The sequence below is a fragment of the Onthophagus taurus genome, chromosome 6 (assembly GCF_036711975.1).
Source record: "Onthophagus taurus isolate NC chromosome 6, IU_Otau_3.0, whole genome shotgun sequence".
Taxonomy (NCBI): domain Eukaryota; kingdom Metazoa; phylum Arthropoda; class Insecta; order Coleoptera; family Scarabaeidae; genus Onthophagus; species Onthophagus taurus.
The window spans coordinates 29,569,463-29,590,427 of NC_091971.1; the positions used below are offsets into that span (position 1 = coordinate 29,569,463).

General features: G+C 37.7%; 1 protein-coding gene across 1 annotated transcript in view; it reads right to left on the reverse strand.

Moving 5' to 3' along the window:
- Nucleotides 1-20,965, reverse strand: part of LOC111416529 (rough deal) — a 63,716-nt gene that overhangs the window by 1,614 nt on the left and 41,137 nt on the right. Inside the window, exon 13 of the mRNA XM_023048577.2 lies at nt 5,474-6,850. Within this exon, the coding sequence (XP_022904345.2) occupies nt 5,474-6,850 (1,377 nt within the window). The remainder of the gene's footprint in view (nt 1-5,473; nt 6,851-20,965) is intronic.

Sequence of the window (20,965 nt, forward strand, 5' to 3'; positions counted from 1 at the left end):
GGACAATGTTGAGAGCTGATATCGTCGATGCGAATACACCATCTGACAAAATAATGTACCAAAGTCCATTATTTTGATTATTATTTTGTGAAAACTAAAAGTCTCTATGTGCTTGCCATAAACGAAAAACAGCTATATGTTGCCTGAATCACATAGCTACTTTTAGCTGTACCAGGTGGATCAATTCCGCTATGTAATAAAGTTCAAATACATAGCTGGACATGCCAACTTAAGTTTTGCTCCTTTTATGCCACATGGAGGGTTTTACAAAGCATAGTGCTCTGTTGTATGTGACACATTGCACATTAAGTGATAATCATTTGTGTTTAAAATAGAATATAGTAAACCAATTGTACCTTATAAATATATCTAACATCATTTTTGTGCTTTGGAGACGATATGGTAAGTATTTGAGTATTAGAAAGTAATGTACTAAAATTTAAATCGCGTATTTTACTAATCCTAACCTAAAAATAAAAAATAATAAAGTAGAGTATTTTTATAAAATTCCCCATACCTTTCAAGCACACTTAAAAATATTTATGTGAATAAAAAACTTTGCTTTTCAACTTTGATTTTCTTTATTTTCGGCTCAACCGGTTTCGACTATTCTTTTTTAGTCATCTTCAGGAACAATAGCCACGTCGGTTTCAATAATATTAATGACACTTAAAAATGTCAAGAGCCAAACGCATTGTAGAAATGGCACTTCTGACTTCAGTAGATGGTAATACAAAATGCACGGAAAATGGCAATAACATTATAATTGAACATTATGATATGTGTATTAACAATTCTGAAAAAACGACTATTCTCTACAACCTATTCATTACGAGAATTCAACTGATGTTAATGCAGATCCAGTAGTTGTTAACAACACATTTTCTAATGAAGATTTTGTGGTATGTAATAGTAACAACGAAAATGAGAAAGGTAATAACAATAAAGACTTTGATATGGAAACTTCTTCTGATGAAGATTACCGACCTGTAAATAAAGAAGATACTACGCAAAATCTTGCAGCACCTAATTCCAACTTAAAAGAAAAGAAGTGTTTAAGAAATGAAATAAGAGGAAGAGAACGATTGGGCTAAAATATAATGGAATCAAGAGAACAAAAACAAGTGCACAAATAATAGAAAGAAAAGAGAGGAAGCTAAAACCTAAATTATGTGACCACCGAGTTGCCAAAAAAATGTTAAAACGTACATTTCTCTGTGAATCTGTATCTGAAGAAACAAGAAAAATTATATTTGAAAAATTTTGGAAAATTGGTACCTGGCCTGAAAAGAAAAGGTATTTGCAGGGACTTGTAGATTTTGGACAATCTATCAAGCGTAGAAAGGATATACAATGTATAAGAAAAAAATTCGGTTGTGACTGTTTTTTGCCTAATGCAAATTTAACTAAAGTAAGGGTATGCAGAGATTTTTTCCAGGCAACGTTAGATATAAAAAAAGATCTATTTAACAGTTGGATTAAATCATCGGGATGCCATCAAGATAACAATAGCGAAGAAAATAAGGAAAATAAGGAAAATGACTCTTCAGAAGGTGAAAAAATGGAGAAATACCAATAAAAAATTGAAATCTGATTCTGTGCTAGAATCTTCTGTGCCATTATTGTCGTGCATCATCCTCCAGAATTTACGTAGAGCCTTCGTTCAAATTGTGTCATATGCACAGTGTGTATAAAGATTGGTGTAAAGACAATGGAAACCCAATGGTGGAAAGAAAAAAATGTACAGAAATTTTGGAAAAACAAAAAATTTCAATATTCAAACCGAGAAAGGACCAATGCGATTTATGTGTTTCTTTTCGGGAAGGGAACACTACTGAGGAGGAATAGAATGCTCCTAGAATAAAGAAAGAAGAAGCCCGAGCGGCTAAACAGAATGCTATTGCGATGGCTTCAAATACAATTTTAGCAACAATAGATATGCAAAGCGTGCTGCTGTGTCCAAAACTTTTAGTTTCATCTCAATACTATAAACAGAAGTTGCAAGTACATAATTTTTCTATTTATCTTTCAAATAACAAAGATGTCCATCTGTATGTATGATATGAGGCTGATGGTGGAGTAACGTCGAATGGAATAACTTCCTGCATTATCAAATTTGCAATTCAGCAGTGCAAGAATTCACAAGATTCTCGCTAGAGATCCGGCACTACCCCTGGGCTCACTTAGCCGGCCTGACGGTAGTTTTACGGACTCTAGCAGAGCCTCGTTGGAGCTTCTCATGCAGACTCACTTCCCAGGAAGCCTGATGATGAGGACCGATAATGCCACAGCGGGCTATTCCTGTAAGGCAAAGCGCCCCTCAAATACGGATTGGAGTGTGGCTAGAAAAGTCGTCACTTACACATCCGTGGACCAGGCAATTCAAACGTTTAAGCCGTTCAAATCGCCTGGAGAAGACAATATCTTTCCTGCTTTGTTACAGCAGGGGAGGTCTTTGTTGTTGCCAATTTTGGTAAAAATTTTCAGAGCGAGTGTCGCCTGGAAATATGTGCCGGCAGAATAGACTAAGGTAAGGGTATCTTACATACCCAAAGCGGGCCGTTCGGTCCCAACTTCTAATGCCTTTCAACCCATCAGCCTAACGTCATTTCTGCTGAAAACCTTTGAAAAAGTTCTGGAACGGTATATCCGTACGGTGCCATGGGTATCTGGTCCACTGAGTCGCCACCAGTATGCTTATCAAGCGGGAAAATCAGCAGAATTGGCTCTACACAACTTAGTTGGTAGAGTATCCAGGACGCTGCAGGATAAAGAAATCTTGGTTTGTGCGTTTCTGGATATAGAGGGAGGGAGCGTTCAACAACGCAATACCACAATCTCTTGAAAGAGCTGCTCTAGACAGGGGAGTGGAAGCAACTATAGCGGGTTGGATCCGCAATATGCTAGATAGTAGAATAGTTTCTACTTCACTCCACGGTGATACGATACGCTTCAGGCCGGGAGGTGACTTTCCGCAGGGAGGGGTGTTATCTCCCCTGCTTTGGTCCCTCCTAGTTGACGATCGATAGTCGAAGCCGTTGGTGTGGAAATACAAGCTTATGCTGATGACATTGTCGTTATGGTCAAAGGAACCTGTTTGCCGAGGATATCTAAAGTCCTCCAGGTGACCCTAGATACCATTTGCGCTTGATGTAAGGGAGAGAACCTCTCAATAACCCCGCAATAGACAATTCTTGTGCCCTTCACCAGGAAACGAAAGTATAATGGACTAATCCGCCCAACTATGCAAGGTAAGGAAATTCCTTTCTCAAAGGAAGTCAAATATCTAGGAGTAATCCTAGACAAAACCCTGTCATGGAATGGACATTTGCAGGGAGTTTTGCACAAACCTAGACTATCCTTGTGGACTTGTCGCAGTCTTTATGGAAAAAATTGGGGTCTTACCCCTGAAAGACTGTACTGGCTCTATGTGACTGTGGTTAGACCTATGATCACATACGGAGCAGCAGCCTGGTATAGGAAAGTCCGACAGACTTCAGTTATCAGTAAACTTTCACGAATTCAACGAGTAGCTGGATTGGCAATCTCTGGCGCGATAGGCACAACGCCAACTCTAGCAATGGAGGTTCTGCTTGGCCTATCTCCTCTGCATTTGCATATAGAGAAAGTGGCTAGAACAACCATTTACAGATTTAAGCAATATGCTCAAAACTGTTCCGACATGTCCTACCAATGGGCTGCGGAAGACATTATAAGCTATGCTGTGCTATCAATGCCCTCAGATTTGGCGGTATCACTATAAGTGATTAATGCTCGATACCAGATTGTACTGCCTGAGCGGCAGTCCTGGATCGAAAATGAAAATTCTCTGGTTCAGGCAGACATTTGCTTGTACACAGATGGATCAAAAACGCCTGAAGGGGTAGATGCAGGAGTATACTGCCAGACACCTCAAATTAAGTAAGCTTACAGCCTGGGTACGTACTGTACTGTATTCCAGGCGGAAGTATTTGCTATTGACATGGGTGCTAAAATCCTTCTTGAAAGAGGGGTAAAGAACATGACAGTCCGAATTTTCTCAGACAGTCAAGCCGCTCTCCAGGCGCTGCAAGCCGTGAAAACGGTGTCGGCTCTGGTTAATGATTGTAAGAGAACATTAAACACACTGAGTTGTGATAACAGAGTCTCTCTGATCTGGGTTCCGGGTCACTCTGGGGATGCTGGTAATGAAGCGGCAGATAAGCTAGCACGAGATGGCAGCGCTGAAGCGTTTGTGGTGCCGGAACCAGCAGTTGGTGTATCATTTGCGATGGCCAAATATAGGATTGGACTGTGGGCTGAAGAGAGACTTCGCCTACTGTGGACCAGTTCTCCTGGAATGACACATGCTAAGGTGTTTATTAACATCGCCACTGTCAAACCCGGGAATATTTTGGGACTTGCCCGTAGTAGCATAAAAGTTCTAATGGGTGTTTTTACTGGGCACTGCCGATTAAAAGCACACCTTAACTTGTTGGGTTTAGCCGACGATGCTGAATGCCGACTATGTGCGGAGGAAGCAGAGACGGTTGAGCATGTTTTATGCCACTGCCCTGCCGTTAACTGTATCAGATTCTCGATTTTTGGGTCGCAGTTTATCTCCTCAAGGGATCTGAATGACCTTTCGCCGAGCAAGGTATTAATGTTCGGTAAGAGCATTGGACCCACGGTGAAATTTGATAACGATATCTATCGGGGTACAATAGATCCTTAGGGTCGCGGTGCAAGGTTGTTTGGTCCGCCTACCCGATATATAGTCAATGTAATGTAATGTAATGTCGGGGAAAGCAAAGCTATATAGGGGAAGATATCAGGGACGATGTTAAGAGTTACCAGGGATAATGATGGTAAATACCAGATGATGAGGTTGACACACAGAATAGTATTGCGAGGTATTGAGGTGTTACAAACCATTGCGATACTATAAGTAATGTTGAGAAATAATAATTATTGTCTTGATGGATAGTCAAGTTCCAGAAGGGGAAGAGAGACTATAAACGTCATTTCATACGTAAATGGGGAGAAATTGTGGAAGGCGCTAAGGAAAAGGGGAATTAGCGAATATTTAATAAAGAGAATGGAAGAGAGAATTTACGTACCTGGGTTTTATCTTTCGAGCGGATAATAGGATGGGGGCTCATATTAGGCAAAGAGTTAGAAAAGTAAGTAGATTATTGGGGCAGATATGAAGCTGGGGGAGAGGGCGAATAAGTATTGGATGGGGGTGAGAAGAGGATGTGTAGATTGTGTGGGGAGAGTAGATAAACTAACTAATCTTCGAAGTGACTTCGAACTTGTTTCTTGGGAGGGTTACAACATGGCATCCAAAACGTTAAATACTTTTTCAAAAGACGCATGGCTTAACCCAAAGGTTTTTAGTTATAGGTCTAGTATTATTTCTAGTGATAATGCTAGTGTTAGTTCTAGTTGTAGTTTTCTTTAATACAATAAACATTTGAAAAATGTTGCTTACCTTTCTAAACGCCTCATCAACACCTTCACTGCCGTGAGTAGTAGACTTTTTATACATATTCGCAAATCGCAAACACATAAAGGCAGCGTTTACTTTATCAGCACCATTCGGTGTGTGAATCATCAAGTGGTTAATAGCCGAAGTAGCCTTTTCAATATTGACGATATTTTTAACACAATCTTCGATTTGTTTAAATAAACTTTCATGTTTTGCCAACAAAAGCCAATGATTATCGTCGATTTCTTTGCTTAAAATGCCACTAGAAACGACTTCTTTAACAACAAAAGTACAGATATCGTCGACATTCAACGATTTGTGTAAGAATGGAATTGCTTTAAACCAGGTGGGATAAGTTTTTATATTGATTTCCGGGCGAATAATGTTCCAAACGTCTTCGGTAAACAACATTTGTGAAAATGGTAGACGAAAATTGGATAGCTCGTCGATGGAACCGGTGACGGGAAACACAGCAAACCATTCTTCTAGTTCTAGATTTCCAGGTTTGTTTATTCTTCGATAGTTGTTTAAAAATCGTAATAATTGTTGTTTATTAAAGTTGGTATTGTTTGTTAATTTGGATATGATTTTAAAAACGCACATAAAAGCTTCGTAATAGTAAAAATTAATATTTGATGAAAATTTTTCAATGTAATTAGGTAACATTTCGGTTGATGTAATTAAATTTAAAACTTTTTCACATTTTCTAAATAATTCGTTTTCGGTGGATTTTAATACAAGTTGTAGTTTTCCGTCTGTTTCTTTAATTATTTCATAATCTGGTTTCCAATTCGTTATCAACTTTTCTAAATAAGTAACGTAACTCGTTTGTAAATTTAAATTGAAATCTTTACAGAATTCTTCCAACATATCCAGACTTAAATGATTGTACAGAAAAAGTAAATTCAATAACTCTTTTGTTGAACTTACAAAAAAAGTTTTCATTTGTATTTTACACCCGTTGATTTTTAACCACCATTTTGATAACAGTAACAATTTTAAATAAGTCTCATGCATTACATTGTTACGCCGGTAAACTGTTATCGTTAGTTGCATTATAACAAATAATTTAGCCGGATTAGCTTTATGTATCCGGATGTAATTTTTTATCAACGTTGAAAACTCATTAAAATTGAGTGATAACAGTAAAGTAAGCGCAAATTGATAGTCGATTACGTTTGCGCAGAAGATATTCTCTAATAATTTAGGAATACAGTGTTGTTTGATAAATGTTTGAAGAGTATCAATCATTTCTTGATTTGAATTGTCGAGGTTTCTTAGGAAAAATATTAAAATGTTGTAAACTGCTAAAACGTGGCCTTCCATATAAAGATTCTTCAATGTCGTGTGTATCTTTTTCAACGTTTCATGAAGATTAACCTAAATAAAAAACAATGTATGTAAATTATTGTAATAATATAAGAATTTTTTATATACAGGATGGTTCAGATTTTAATCGGGAAACTTTACTAGGATATAGTGTTAACCATTCTACCTCCACAATTAGTGCCAACACAGCATGGAGATAAGAAAATAATATAAAAGCGCAGCTGCATCATTTAGAGATTTAGTTATTCATTCATCTCTGAATGCTCAGCTGGACTCTACTATAATTTCTCGCGAAGTTAATGAATACCCCGCGTGAGTTCATTATGTTTTTTGACCAAGAATATGATTAAAGTAATTTACTTTAGGGCTTAAAATATTCTTTGTGCAAGGCAACTTTGTTCTAAGCAATCTGCTCATCAAAATCTCACTTGGAGCATAAAACATCCGGTTAGTGGTGTACAGCTATACTCCAATAAACCCATTCGTATATCTTTCGAACTTTTTGATTATGTTCTTTGCTATTCCAACTGCTTTCTCAGCTAGTCCATTGGATTTTGGATAGTATGAGCTAGCGTTAATAATTTCAAAATTCCACACTTTTGCAAAATCTCGGAAACCATGGCTGTTAAAAGGATTATTGTCACATACCACATATTGTGGTATACCATGTGTGGCAAAGATAGTCATAAGTTTTCCTATAATTTCAGTTATGCTTTTGCTGTTGATTGGTACAATTTCCAACCACTTTGATAAGTAATAAACCACAATTAAATACGATAACATAAAACGAAAATTTAAGAGAAAACGTGAAAACACCAGTGCTGCAAGATCTTATGGATTCAATAAGACGGCCGTAAATGATTTCTACAAGAACACAACTTGTTTCGGCAGAAAGAGACAAATTAGTTACATTTGGAGGGATTATTTCAACTAGTGGTAACACAATGCCAACACAACACACCGTCTCCAACCCTTAGATGCACTCCTACATCTAAGAGAGACCTTTTGCTGAAGATAGCGTTTAATGATTGGCATGTGAATAACCCGGGGAAAACCCTTGTACAACATTCCGAAACTAGCAAAAATTGCATATTTTAAATCATTCACTTGCAAAAATATTGTAAGAGCTTTTGAAAAGATTGGAATATGGATATTCAAAAAACTTACTTTTAATGAAGAGGACTTTGCTCACGTGCAAGTTTACCATTCAGTTTCCCCAGCAGGCTCAGATGTCAACATGCAACACATCATACCTGAAGAAATAAATCATACTTGATAAAATCAGTCACCGAGATCAACACCGGCATCAACCTCTTTGCCGTCACAGAGGTTTGATTCATCATCTTCATCAACTGTTCAACTGAAAACAGAATGTTCAATAAAAACATTAACTAAATGAACAATGTACGGCAATATGTGAGGCAAACACAACCCCATCATGGACACATCAATGCCATCACAACCAGCTGCCTTGGATGATATTCAGTGTATTGCATTTAGCACATCGATGTCACTAATTAATTTTAAATAAGCATCATATGAGAAAGGCAGGCGAATTAACAAAATTGAGTTGATTTAAGTGTTCAGGTATAATTAACTGTGGCGCAGAGTGGATGATACCTTCTCTCTCGAGTTGCCTCCATACTATTCGCGAATTGGCTGTAGAAGCAATGTGTTGGAAATAGGCTCTTTTCTCATTACGGATATCTGCTGTAGTAAAATTGCGAAGCTCCTTGTAATACCGCCAGTCCGAGTGTAGTTTCGTTTTTTGTTTTTCAGTTTAGCACTATCTCTTAGCCTCATTAAATATTTGGTGTTACTATTCTGAAGATAAAATGAAGTGGTAAATGTTACAAATCAAGGTTAAAGAGCTGCCGATGGAATTTAAACATCGAGTAATAATCTCTTTAGGCTGTATTTGTGTCGTAAAAAGCTCAATGTCACACTGAACGATGACATGATCACAAACATCCCAAGGTAATACTGCACTAGACCTAAGAATATCCGTATTACTTGTAATTATGAGATCAAGAAGAATAGACAAACCGCGCGCAACGAGTGTAGAATTCCTAATTATCTGAGTTGCGTCACAACGTATTGATATTAAAATTCCACAAGCAGAATACCGATAAGCATGTTGTATAAAGATCTTCGACGGCCTCTAAAAATTGTTTACAGTTTAATTGTGGTCTATAAACCCTACCAACAAATAAAGTGACCCCCAAAATATTGAACCTCAACCACACCGGCTCAATACATCCCCCTACGTAACGTGTATAATATACACCTCCTTATATCTGACGACTTTCTGAAGAAATTATCTCAAAGCTTAGTCAATGAAAACTGACGAGGACATCGCTTATTCAATCTTTACTAAATGAGACAAAAAACATGCTAGGGAAGTATAAGCCTGTAACACCAGCCGAATACGATCAACCTCGAACAAGCTGAAGTTCCGCCAAATGAAAACGATGCGAAGCTTGCTACAAAGATTAAATGAAAGACGCCAGAACAACCAACATTTTACACATAGTGTAATAGTTATATATGTTTAATTGCTTTGACGACGTTGCAACTGAGAGTGAATGGGAATGATATATTTGTTAGGGTGGCCGAAATTAAATTAATCTCACTTATTTTACTTGTTTTAATAAGAATAATAATACAAAAGATGTAACATCCAACTAACCCATGTCTCAACTCGTACTGTTCGTCCTCCCCATGCCTTCTCACTATCGTTCCTTCGCGCCTATATTTACATTTCTCTAACATTCGGCTTCGCTACCTTCACCATCGTCCCCAATATCAAATAATACATATCGATCTTGTCCCAACGTCTCAACTATGACGTATGGACCTTTAAAGAATGGTTGTAACTTTCTGCTTTCCCCTGTAGCTATCGGTTCCGTCTTAATCAAAACTAAATCGCCTTCTTTGTATTGCTTGAAATTACACACTTTTTGTCGAATCGTTCTTTCTGCTTCTGCTGAGTTATTTCTATCTTTTCGAAAGCTTTTCTCTTCATTCCATTGCGTTCCTCTTCGTTATATTCTTCTTGATCTAAAGTCAGTATTAACCGGTTTTGTAGAGCATTCCTAGGTTGGTAACCAAATAATAAATCATGGGCAGACTTTCCAGTAGTTTTATTCGGAATACTCTTGATGGCATACAAAATATTTGATAGTTTGGCATCCCAATCTTTCCCATCTTCATGCGTAGTCATCGTTATTCTTATTGCTGTTGTGATCGTATGATTGTATCGTTCTACTTGACCATTTGCTCGTGGAGAGGATGTCGCATTCATTCATATGTATGATATGGTTAATATTTTTCAAAATTCTTCGCCGTAAATGCCGTACCCCTGTCCGTAATTAATCTAGCCGGAGGTGCAAATATACTAACAATCTCGTTCATCACATTGAGGACGTTCCTCGTCTTAGTGTCTTTAACAGCCTTCATATATAGATACATCGTAAAGTTATCAACACATACCAGAATATGGACGTTACCGTTTGTACTCTTGGGAAAGTTCCCCAGGTGATCAACGTTGACGGTGTGGAATGGGGTCGGTAACCGTTCGATGTTATGTAGCTGTGCTTGTAGTTTTCCCATTTTATTTTTTGATAATCACATTCGATGTATGAATCTATGTAGCTCTTCACATTCTTCCTCATTTTGGGAAACCAAAAGTATTTTTGTAAGTGTAGTAGTGTTCTCTCCAATCCATAATGTCCCATATCATCGTGGCTGCCCTTAATCACCCTCCATCGCACCTCATAGGGCCTTCCTTCGCTTTTCGGCATATTCGGTTGTCTTTCAGTTGATAATTTTCGTGAATTTGTTTTTCTTCGTTGGTTTGTGGTGGTTTCTGTAGAATATAGAATATAGTGTTCAACTTCTGGTCTTGGAGCTGCATGGTTAAGAGCCAATCGCTGTTATTAATACGAAGGGCAAGCACGTTAACGTCTGCAATTTTAACTTCTCGGGCTGGTTCATGTGGATTTCGGCTAAGCACGTCGAGGTGTGCCATTAGAGTCCCAATTCAATGTTCGACCTCAAGGTCATATTCTTGTAATTTGAGTAGCCATCGGCCAATTCGCGGGGTAATATCCTTCTTTTTCATCATCGTCTTTAAAGAGTTGCAATCAGTAACTACTTTAAGTACTTTAAGTTCCAGTGATTCAACAATGGCCAAAGCTTCCAACTCGTAGCTGTGAAATTTCTGCTCTAATTCGGAAGTCTGACGGCTAAAATAGGAAACAGGTTTCATAACTTCATTGGGCTTCGACTGAAACAGAATTCCCGTCAAGCCTATTTTGCTAGCGTCCGTGTGAATTTCGAAATCAGCATTTGAGTCATATAAGGTAAGTATGGGTCGTTCGGCTAATTCGTCTTTCACGCTCTGGAATGCTCGTTCTTGTTCTTCTTCCCACTGCCAATCGTTGTCTTTTCTTGTAAGTATCGTTAATGGTTTTAGAATTAAAGCATAACTTTGAATGAATTGTCGGAAAAATCCCGCGATTCCCAAAAATTGACGAACTTCTGTCACGTTGGTAGGACGTTTGAACTGTTTGATAGCTTCGATCTTCGAATGACCTGGACAAACTCCTTCTTTAGATAGTTCAAAAGCCAAATACTCAACTTGGTCTATCAAGAAGCTGCACTTGGAGAGATTCAAAGTTAGTCCGTTTTCCCGAAGCACTTCGAAAACACGGCTCAACTTAGCGAGTCTCTCCGTTACCGTTTCACTCGCGATCAACAGATCGTCCATATACGCAGTTACGATCCCGGACCCGATCTCGCGTTCGACTATCTTCATCAAGCGATTGAACACACTTGGCGCATTCATAAGGCCAAAGGGCATTCGCGTGAACTGGTATTGTCCCTCTGTTGCACAGTGGTCAAAATGCTAAAACTAGCTGAACATTTCGCCAAATATAAAGTGTTTAAAAAATAATTTTTGTCTTCAAATATCTTTAGTACATGGCGTGAGGTCACAGTGAACTTCATACCAAAACCGGGTAAGCTTTATTATTTCACACCGAAATCGTTTAGACCAATCAGTCTCTCCTCCTTTCTTTTGAAAACTCTGGAAAGACTGTGTGATCGCTACATCAGAGATTTCTGTCTTCCAACTAAACCAGTAACTCCTAATCAACACGCCTACACTCAGGGCAAGTCCACACTAACAGCTCTTCACTCAGTGACCAGCTCTGTTGGTGGAGCGCTGGACCTAAAGGAGTCCGCCCTGGGTGTTTTTATAGATATAGAGGGAGCTTTTGATAAAACAACTTTCTCTGGTATTAACGAAGCCTTGTTAGAGCATAATGTTCCACCGACTCTTTGTGGTTGGATTGAGAACACTCTTAAACATAGGATAGTTAAGCTTAGGGCTGGCGATGTCAGTCTTCAAGGAGGAGTTACTCGAGGCTGTCCACAAGGGGGTGTACTATCCCCACTTTTGTGGAACCTCACCCTGGATAGCCTCTTGAACCGCCTCGCTGATGCCAACTTTATCACAGTTGGTTACGCAGATGATTTAACCATTCTCGTCAAGGGCAAGTATATAAACGTGCTGTTTGATAGGATGCAAGTAGCTCTTAAATTGATAGAGACCTGGTGTGACGAACAAAGACTCTCTGTGAATCCTAAGAAGACAGAGTTGATTCTCTTCACACGGATGAGGAAGGTTGGCAAGCCCAGAATGCCATTCCTTGCTAATACTCCATTGGTATTATCAAAAGAAGTTAAATATCTGGGCATCACGCTTGACAATAAAATAACATGGAGAGCCCATCTAGATAATAGAGTTAAAAAAGCGTACGTTGCATTCGGTCAATGCCGGAGGGCTATAGGTAAGACATGGGGTTTGTCACCCAAAAATGATCTCTGGATTTACATGGCTGTAATCCGACCTATGCTTACATATGGTGCAAAGACCCTACAGTCTACATCTACTGCTGCACTTATTAAAGTACAGAGACTTGCGTGTTTGTATGTTACAGGTGCGCTGCGGACAACCCCCACTGCAGCCATAGAAAATATGTTAAACCTAACGCCACTTCATTTGTTCGTCCAAGAGGTGGCATTGGTGACCATGATTCGACTGCGACCAGCAGGAATTCTAATGGGTGAGAGAAACAGTAAAAATGCCAATCTCTGGAACGAAATGGTGGAATACTCACCAATTCTGGATTGTGTAACGGACATTACACCCGTACAACACATTTTTACGAAGAAATATCTTACCCACCCAAGTTCCACAGAAGTAGAGGTAAAAAACAGCCTTAAAATCTACACTGATGGTTCAAAGAGACGGGAAGGAGCTGGAGCCGGAGTCTTCTCGTACGATCTCCGACTCCACGTATCTGAACCTCTAGGTAAAAGTACCACCGTCATACAGGCGGAATTAATCGCCATACAACTTGCCGCTGACGTTATTGCCAGATCCAACTTGGTAGGTAAGAATTTTACAATTTATACTGACAGTAAACAAGCTATTTTGGCCCTGAGTAGAATAACAATTACCTCAGGACTTGTTATGGGTTGTCATCTGACATTGGAAAAGGCCGCAGTGCATAACTGTGTTATACTTCAATAGATAAAAGGACACTCGAGTTGTTCAGGTAACAAGCACGCTGATAGGCTTGCCAAAAGGGCTGCCAAGCGAGCGCCATGTTCGCCTGAACCGATAATCGCTCCGTCCTTATCAACTCAGATTGAGATAATTAAAGATTTTACCCACAAAAAGTTTATGAACTGGTGGGATAGGGTTAAGGGCTGCCATCTGTCTAAGGAAGTATTACATTATCCTTCAGCAGAGGCAGCCTTGTCTTTCGTAAGGCTTGGCAGAAACGCTCTACGAAACGGGACTCGTCACGGGTCACTGTAAGGTAAACAAGCATCTTTATAACCTTAAGCTTGCTGTTAGTCCTCTCTGTCGCCTCTGTAAAGAGAGCGAGGAGACGGTCCGACACATCTTGTGTGACTGCCCCACTCTGCAAGACCTCAGAATGAGAGACTTCGGAGAGGAATGGAAGACCACAGATGGCATCAGGAACACACCTCTGAGCTGTATCCTAGCCTTCGGAAATTCCTTAGGCTGGTTGATGTAGCCGGAGAGAGTGTAGGAGGACGTACAAGGGGCCCGTTGGGGCCTAGGTGCTGTATGCGGAAGCATACCCTCCGCTTTCCTACATACACATCTTTAGTACAATGTTTGCAGGGTACGCAGGTAAAGTCATAAATCCCTCCCACCCTTTACGCGAGCACTTCAACTAATAAAAGTTCAGCCTTCCTTTTTTAATGTTTGTGTTTCGTGCAAAATTCAAAACAGCGATGGATATATATTCTACTGGTATGTATGCAATATAGCTTTGAAATATTTTGTATATAACTTCAGTCCACATAAAAATACAAATATTTAAATAAGATACAAAATTCTACTATAAAATTTTTCAGTTTAAACTTTGATAGGGTTAAAGTATACTTCATTGGCCGACATTTGCATTGAATCTTTGCATTTATAAACACTAACTAATTAGTTTACAACTACGATTTAGATGCCAGTTTTTGCCCATTTACAAGTACTGATTTTTTTTAGGTAGTATAACCGTTTCGCGCAGAGCATTATTCAACGTTTGGCGGGCAGAGCGAACGCTGGAGAAAAAAAATAAAGCAGTGTATTCATTTGTAACAGATATGATGAAAATCAACACAGAAAATGAACGTGAAAATTTGCATTCTTTAAAACAAAAAGTAGCTAATTTCACATCAGGATTGGCAATCAAATGGCAAAAATGTAATAGAACATTTTCAAATTTTGAAAATAAATATTCGTAATGGTTAAATGAAATGGAAGTGTTTTCTGAGGAACGTTTATCTAACGAACCTCAACCTGGATCTTCTAGAGGCCCATATAAATCATTCAGCGACTTAACGGATGTCTCAAAAGAACGGAAAATTAAACCATTAACTGAAAATTACTCCCAAGAGGAACTCTGTTTTGCTGCACAGGTTAGTCTTCGCAAGTCTGGAAGAAGAGATACTGCTAAGATGATCGAAGAAATTACGGAACATTCGCCAACAAGAGCAACTAAAATAAAAAAAACATTGAAATTTCCAATGAAGCATCCAATCAAATACACCGTCGAAGAAGCACTAGCACTATATATTGATGGAAAATTCAGCAAACATTCCTATAAATTGATGCAGTTAGGTGCCAAGGTGCGTCATGCTAACATTTATCCTAGCTATGATGTAATTTTAAAAGCAAAAAGAGAGTGCTACCCTACAGAAGATAACATAACATTTACAGATATTTCTGCATCTGTTAAAATACAAGCTCTTGTCGATTACACAAGTAAAAGGCTGTTATAGTCAATAAAAAATTTACTTTCCAATCAAACTAAACATATTGGAAATGAAATTATAATAATTTATAAATGGGGATGTGACGGTAGCTCCGGACATTCATTATATAAACAAAAATTTTCCGAATCACAAAAAGTTTGTCAAACCGATGAATTTATATTTTCGGCATATTTGGTACCGCTTCAACTAAAATATTTAAAAGACGACACAATTGTCTGGCAAAATCCTAAGCCCTCGTCTACTCGATTTTGCAGACCAATTAAAATAATATTTGAAAAAGAGTCAAAGGTTTTAATAAAAACTGTTGTAGAAGACATAGAAGGAGAAATTAACGACATACAACCGACTCAGTTTGATTTTAATGATACTCGTTTTATTATAAATCATCATTTCAAATTGACAATGACCAATGGAAAAGTTTTCAGTATTCTCACAGACTCGTCTTTTCAAACATGTGCATTGTGTGGGGCATCTCCTAAAATAATGAATAATATTCAAAAACTAAAAGAGCTCACTAAAGTGGAAGCATTATATGAATATGGTATTTCCAGTTTACATGCCTGGATTCGTTGTTTGGAATGTCTCCTACATATAGACTTGACGTAAAAAAATTGCAAATAAGAGAGATTGCTGATAAAAATATAGTTCAGGCAACAAAAAAACGTATTCAACAAGAATTAAAATGTGAATTAGGTTTACTAGTTGATATAGTGAAACCAGGGTTTGGAACAACAAATGACGGCAATACTGCCAGTCGATTATTTTGAAAATTATAAAATCACCGCAAAAATAACGGGTTTAGACGAAACTTTTATGAAAAGAATAAAAGTAATTTTGCAAGTTATTTCATGTGGAATATCTTGAAGACACTGCAAATTTATATGTACAGTTGTACCCAAGGTATTACATGCCAACTAACTTGCACAAACTTTTAATGCATGGGGCAGATATAATTGAATCTGCATCATTACCAATCGGCATGTTTTCAGAAGAGTCTCTAGAAGCTCGAAATAAAGACCTACGGAAGTATCGGGAATGTCACACACGAAAATTTTCGAGGTTACGTACAATTACAGATCTGTTTCATACATTATTATACTCATCTGATCCGCTTATATCAAGCATGTCGAAGAAAACATATATAGCACGACCATTTTATATTAACAAATTAGACGAAGACGTCTTGAAGTTACTATCAGAACCGCGGGATAGTACATCAGTTTTTGATGAGTAACCAGAAAATTCTGATTCTGACTGATTATTTTGATTATTATTTGTATATACATATATAAATAACAAATCAATAAAGTTCATTGATTATTGAAATGTGTTTTTTTTATGTAAATTATGTAGTATAATTAACAAAAGAAACAAAAGTTAAACGAAAGAATTACACGATGATCATATTTGTGGTCTGAAGTGTGGGATTAATATTTTATAATTTTATTTTTTTTTTTTAATCGGCTGTAAATTTAAACCAGGGGTTGGGGTGGTTATGGATAGTGGAAATGGAAAATTATTAAATATTGCATAGATTATATTTCTAATAAAACATTTGTTACTAGTTCGAACAATTTTAAGTAGTCTAAAACAGTTTATATTGAAATGTTCAGTTAGATTCAACGTTTCGACCAGTGTGTGTCGTCACAAAAGCGGTTAAGTGACCACTCGCGAGGTCTAATATTGTAAAATAACGATTTCCGGCTAACTGCTCGAATTTGTCGTCTATGTTTGTGTAAACTGCGTTTAAACGACGATAGTCTACGCACATTCTTTCCCCGCCCGTTTTCTTCGAAACTAACACCACCGGATTTGAATATGAGTCATATTTCTTGACGTGGTAATGTCGACACAGCACAACCCTGAATATGACGAATTACACTGACAAATTATTCCGGCTTGCAATAGTTCAGTTACAGTTTTTGTCACAATTTCGCGATGTCTATACGGTAATCGGTAAGGACGTGACGTAACGGGTGTGTTGGATGTTAGTTCTGTTTTCATTTCGATATCGTTTGTCAACCCAATATTTGCAAATCCGGTTGCAAAACACATTTCGTTTCTACTGATTAATTCTCGTAATTGTTGGTTCTAGTAATCGTTCAAAGTTTTGTTCACGTTGTTTATTATTTCGTTGTTCGTCTCCTCTTCTTCTAGTTCGAGTCTCAATTTTAGATTTTTCTTGTACGTTGTTTCTTCGTTCTCATTATTCATCGAATCCATTTTCTTCGATTGTTCGTTTATGCTTCCCTCGTTTTTCACCCGTGTGACGATAGCAACAAACCTCCCAGCAACAAACTTTTACACGTAATTTCCTAACTACTTTCTTAGCTGATATCTTCCTTATAATTAGGGATAGCGAGAAACTAAATGCACCACTTGAAAGCTTGAATCTTTCTCTAAAACCGGGTTTTCGTCTGCCGATAAGTTGATATTAAGATCAATAAAAAATGAAGAACACCGCGCTGTACTTAAAATAGCTCAAAATTACCAAACTTCAAGGACTTGTGCAATTGTTACGAAACCGAATTTTAAAAAACTGTTATCACAGTCAGAAAGGGCGCTCCTTCAGCTATCTTAATCCGGGTTTTCGTCGGTCAATATCTATCGGCGTCATGCTTAAATCACCCTTAATGTCCATCCCTACACGCAGAAACGCTTACATACTCTTCCTCTAAACAACTTTCTTATTTGATAGGGAGAAAACTATAGAAACATATCTTATTGAAAATTTTCTGCTCTTTCTAGTGATGTATAACACGCGGCGATCACGCGCTTGCACACGTACATTTTTGGCCAAAACTGCTAAATTCACACATTTTAGCCATTCTTAAACCTTGTTCGGGTCGATAACTTTCTTATATGAGCAGGAGAAAACTCTAGAACCATATCTATCATATCGGAAATTTCCTGCTCTTTCTAGTGATGTATAACACGCGGCGATCACGCCTTTGCACACGTACATTTTTGGCCAAAAACTGCTAAATTCACACGTTTTAGCCATTCTTAAACCCTGTTCGGGTCGATAACTTTCTTATATGAGCAGGAAAAAACTCTAGAACTATATCTATCTTATTGAAAATTTTCTGCTCTTTCTAATGGTGTCTTTTAATAACAATTATACACTTTAATTTAACAACAATTATTAATTAAAGTTATACAGGATGGCCAGAAATGTGCGTCAAATTTCCGTATTTATTTTTTTAAATGGCAACTCTACTTTTTTCCCTCACCACCGTATTATATGCTGAAAAATCAGGAGACTTATAGTCGAGCCGTCGAATTTGTGCAGTGATAAATCACCGTGACAGGTAGGTAAATTTCTCACATCGAAGGTCGCCCTGTCCGGATTCGTCAAAGTAAGTAACCAAGTACTGGGGACAAAAAAATAATAAAAGCCGCCGACGCACTGTGAACGGTATTCATAACTTCTTATCTGACTGTAAAGGAAGGTTTATTCTCGTATAGTGTAGCTGCGCCTTATAGACCCTGGCGGGAGTAGGCGGTTACATAACGAAGGAACCGACTACCCCTTTTTTTGTAAGTACCTGTCACGGTGATTTACCACTGCACAAATTCGACGGCTCGACTATAGTGATTACATCCCATACTAGTAGAGTTACTAGTAGACTTTATCAATATCCGCAAAAGATTTGAGGAAACCTTAACTGGAAAGACATGTTTAAATTTTTAAAAACTGTGCTATTCTTTATATCCCGCTAATTTTGACCCAACTCAATTTCACCGGCAGTTATTCCAACAAGATGGCGCACCACCACACCTCAAGAAGCTACAAAATCAGTTTTTGACACTCAGGGAATTGTTTAAAATAATTGGTTACCATAGTTACTCATGGCTACTGCTATTTTTATCGTTTATATAAATTTGAAATAATTAAAGTTTAAACTAATTTTTCTCGAAAATTTTCTTATGTAACCAATATTAATATTAATAAAACTAATGTTGTGCACTTATGAACGTATTAATTTATATTTTCGCAGTTTATAAAGTAACTGCATCATCAGGAGAAACGTCAAAATAAAGACAGATTAACAACCATCAAATACATTAAACAGTTAAATCACAAGAAAAATATAAAAAACTATAAAACGATTAAAGATCGATTGTATGAGACGCGTGTAGCTGCAAGAGACCGTTAAACGGGCCGTTTAAACACTTGTGTTTAATCGGTAGATAACCGGTAGAGAAAATATAAATTAATACGTTCATAAGTGCACAACATTAGTTTTATTACTCCGGACGTAAAGAAAAACACCCACTGTCTATTAATATTAATATTGACTGTACTAGATTCAGAAAAAAATCTTCTTTTGTATTCCGTAATAAAAATGGGAGATTGCCATTTGAAAAAAATATCGATTACGTCATAACTCGTTAAACCGTTTAACGGGTAAATTATTTTTTTGTTTTTAGAAACGATTTAGTTATAGTAATGCAACTATTTGACCTTATTGACAAGTGGTCTCTATAAAAGCCGCTAACCGTTAAAGGGTTAAAAATGACGGAACAGTTTTGAAATCTATACCAAAAAATTGCACAAAAGTTAACTCTTTAGACCGATTTCAGGGATTTTTCCATAAATCGTTTATAATGATTTTCACTCAGGTCGTCGTGACAGACTGTGTCACAAATGGGAGTTAACTAGAAACCGAAAAATCCACAACGTTAGTAGTTTTTGGCGCAAAACGTGTTTGTGCAAGCGCGCGATCGTCGCGTGTTATACATCACTAGAAAGAGCAGGAAATTTCCGATAAGATAGATATGGTTCTAGAGTTTTCTCCCTATCAAATAAGAAAGTTGTTTAGAGGAAGAGTATTGAAGCGTTTCTGCGTGTAGGGATGGACATTAAGGGTGATTTAAGCATGACGCCGATAGATATTGACCGACGAAAACCCGGATTAAGATAGCTGAAGGAGCGCCCTTTCTGACTGTGATAACAGTTTTTTAAAATTCGGTTTTGTAACAATTGCACAAGTTCTTGAAGTTTGGTAATTTTGAGCTATTTTAAGTACAGCGCGGTTGTTCTTCATTTTTTATTGATCTTAATATCAACTTATCGGCAGACGAAAACCCGGTTTTAGATAGAGAAAGATTCAAGCTTTCAAGTGGTGCATTTAGTTTTTCGCTATCCCTAATTATAAGGAAGATATCAGCCAAGAAAGTAGATAGGAAATTACGGGTAAAAGTATGTTGCTGGGAGGTTTGTTGCTATCGTCGCGCGGGTTCGTTTTTCATCGTTTTCTCTTTCTTCGTTTATCGCTTCATCGTTTTCTCTTTCTTCGTTTATCGTTTCATCGTTTTCGACTTCATCATTTTTACGTTCAATCACTAGCTTCGTTTCATCTTTTGTTATCAGTATCCCGAGTTGGTCCAATGCACTGCATCCAATTACTATTTGTTCATCTTGGGCTTCATTAGGTACAATGTAGACATCAACATCTATACTGGCTTCGTCAATAATAATTCTGGAATGTTTCTTATCAATCGTTTGGCTTTCACCGTTCCCAAAACCTCGGAGCCTTAAATACACTCGGTCATACTTAGTATTTAAATCGTGGGCGTCTTCTTTTAGAATCACTTCCTAAATCTATAAATGCCATTATTTTTGTCCGTCGACGTCTGCTATCTTATGGCACATATCTAGTGGTTCCGGTAAAACTCTAATACGATTGACATTTCTCTTATCTGTCCATCTACAGTCGTTTTGTTTGTGTCCGACACGTTCACATCTATAATAACGAAGTTTCTTCTGTGGTTTTGGACATTTCAAGG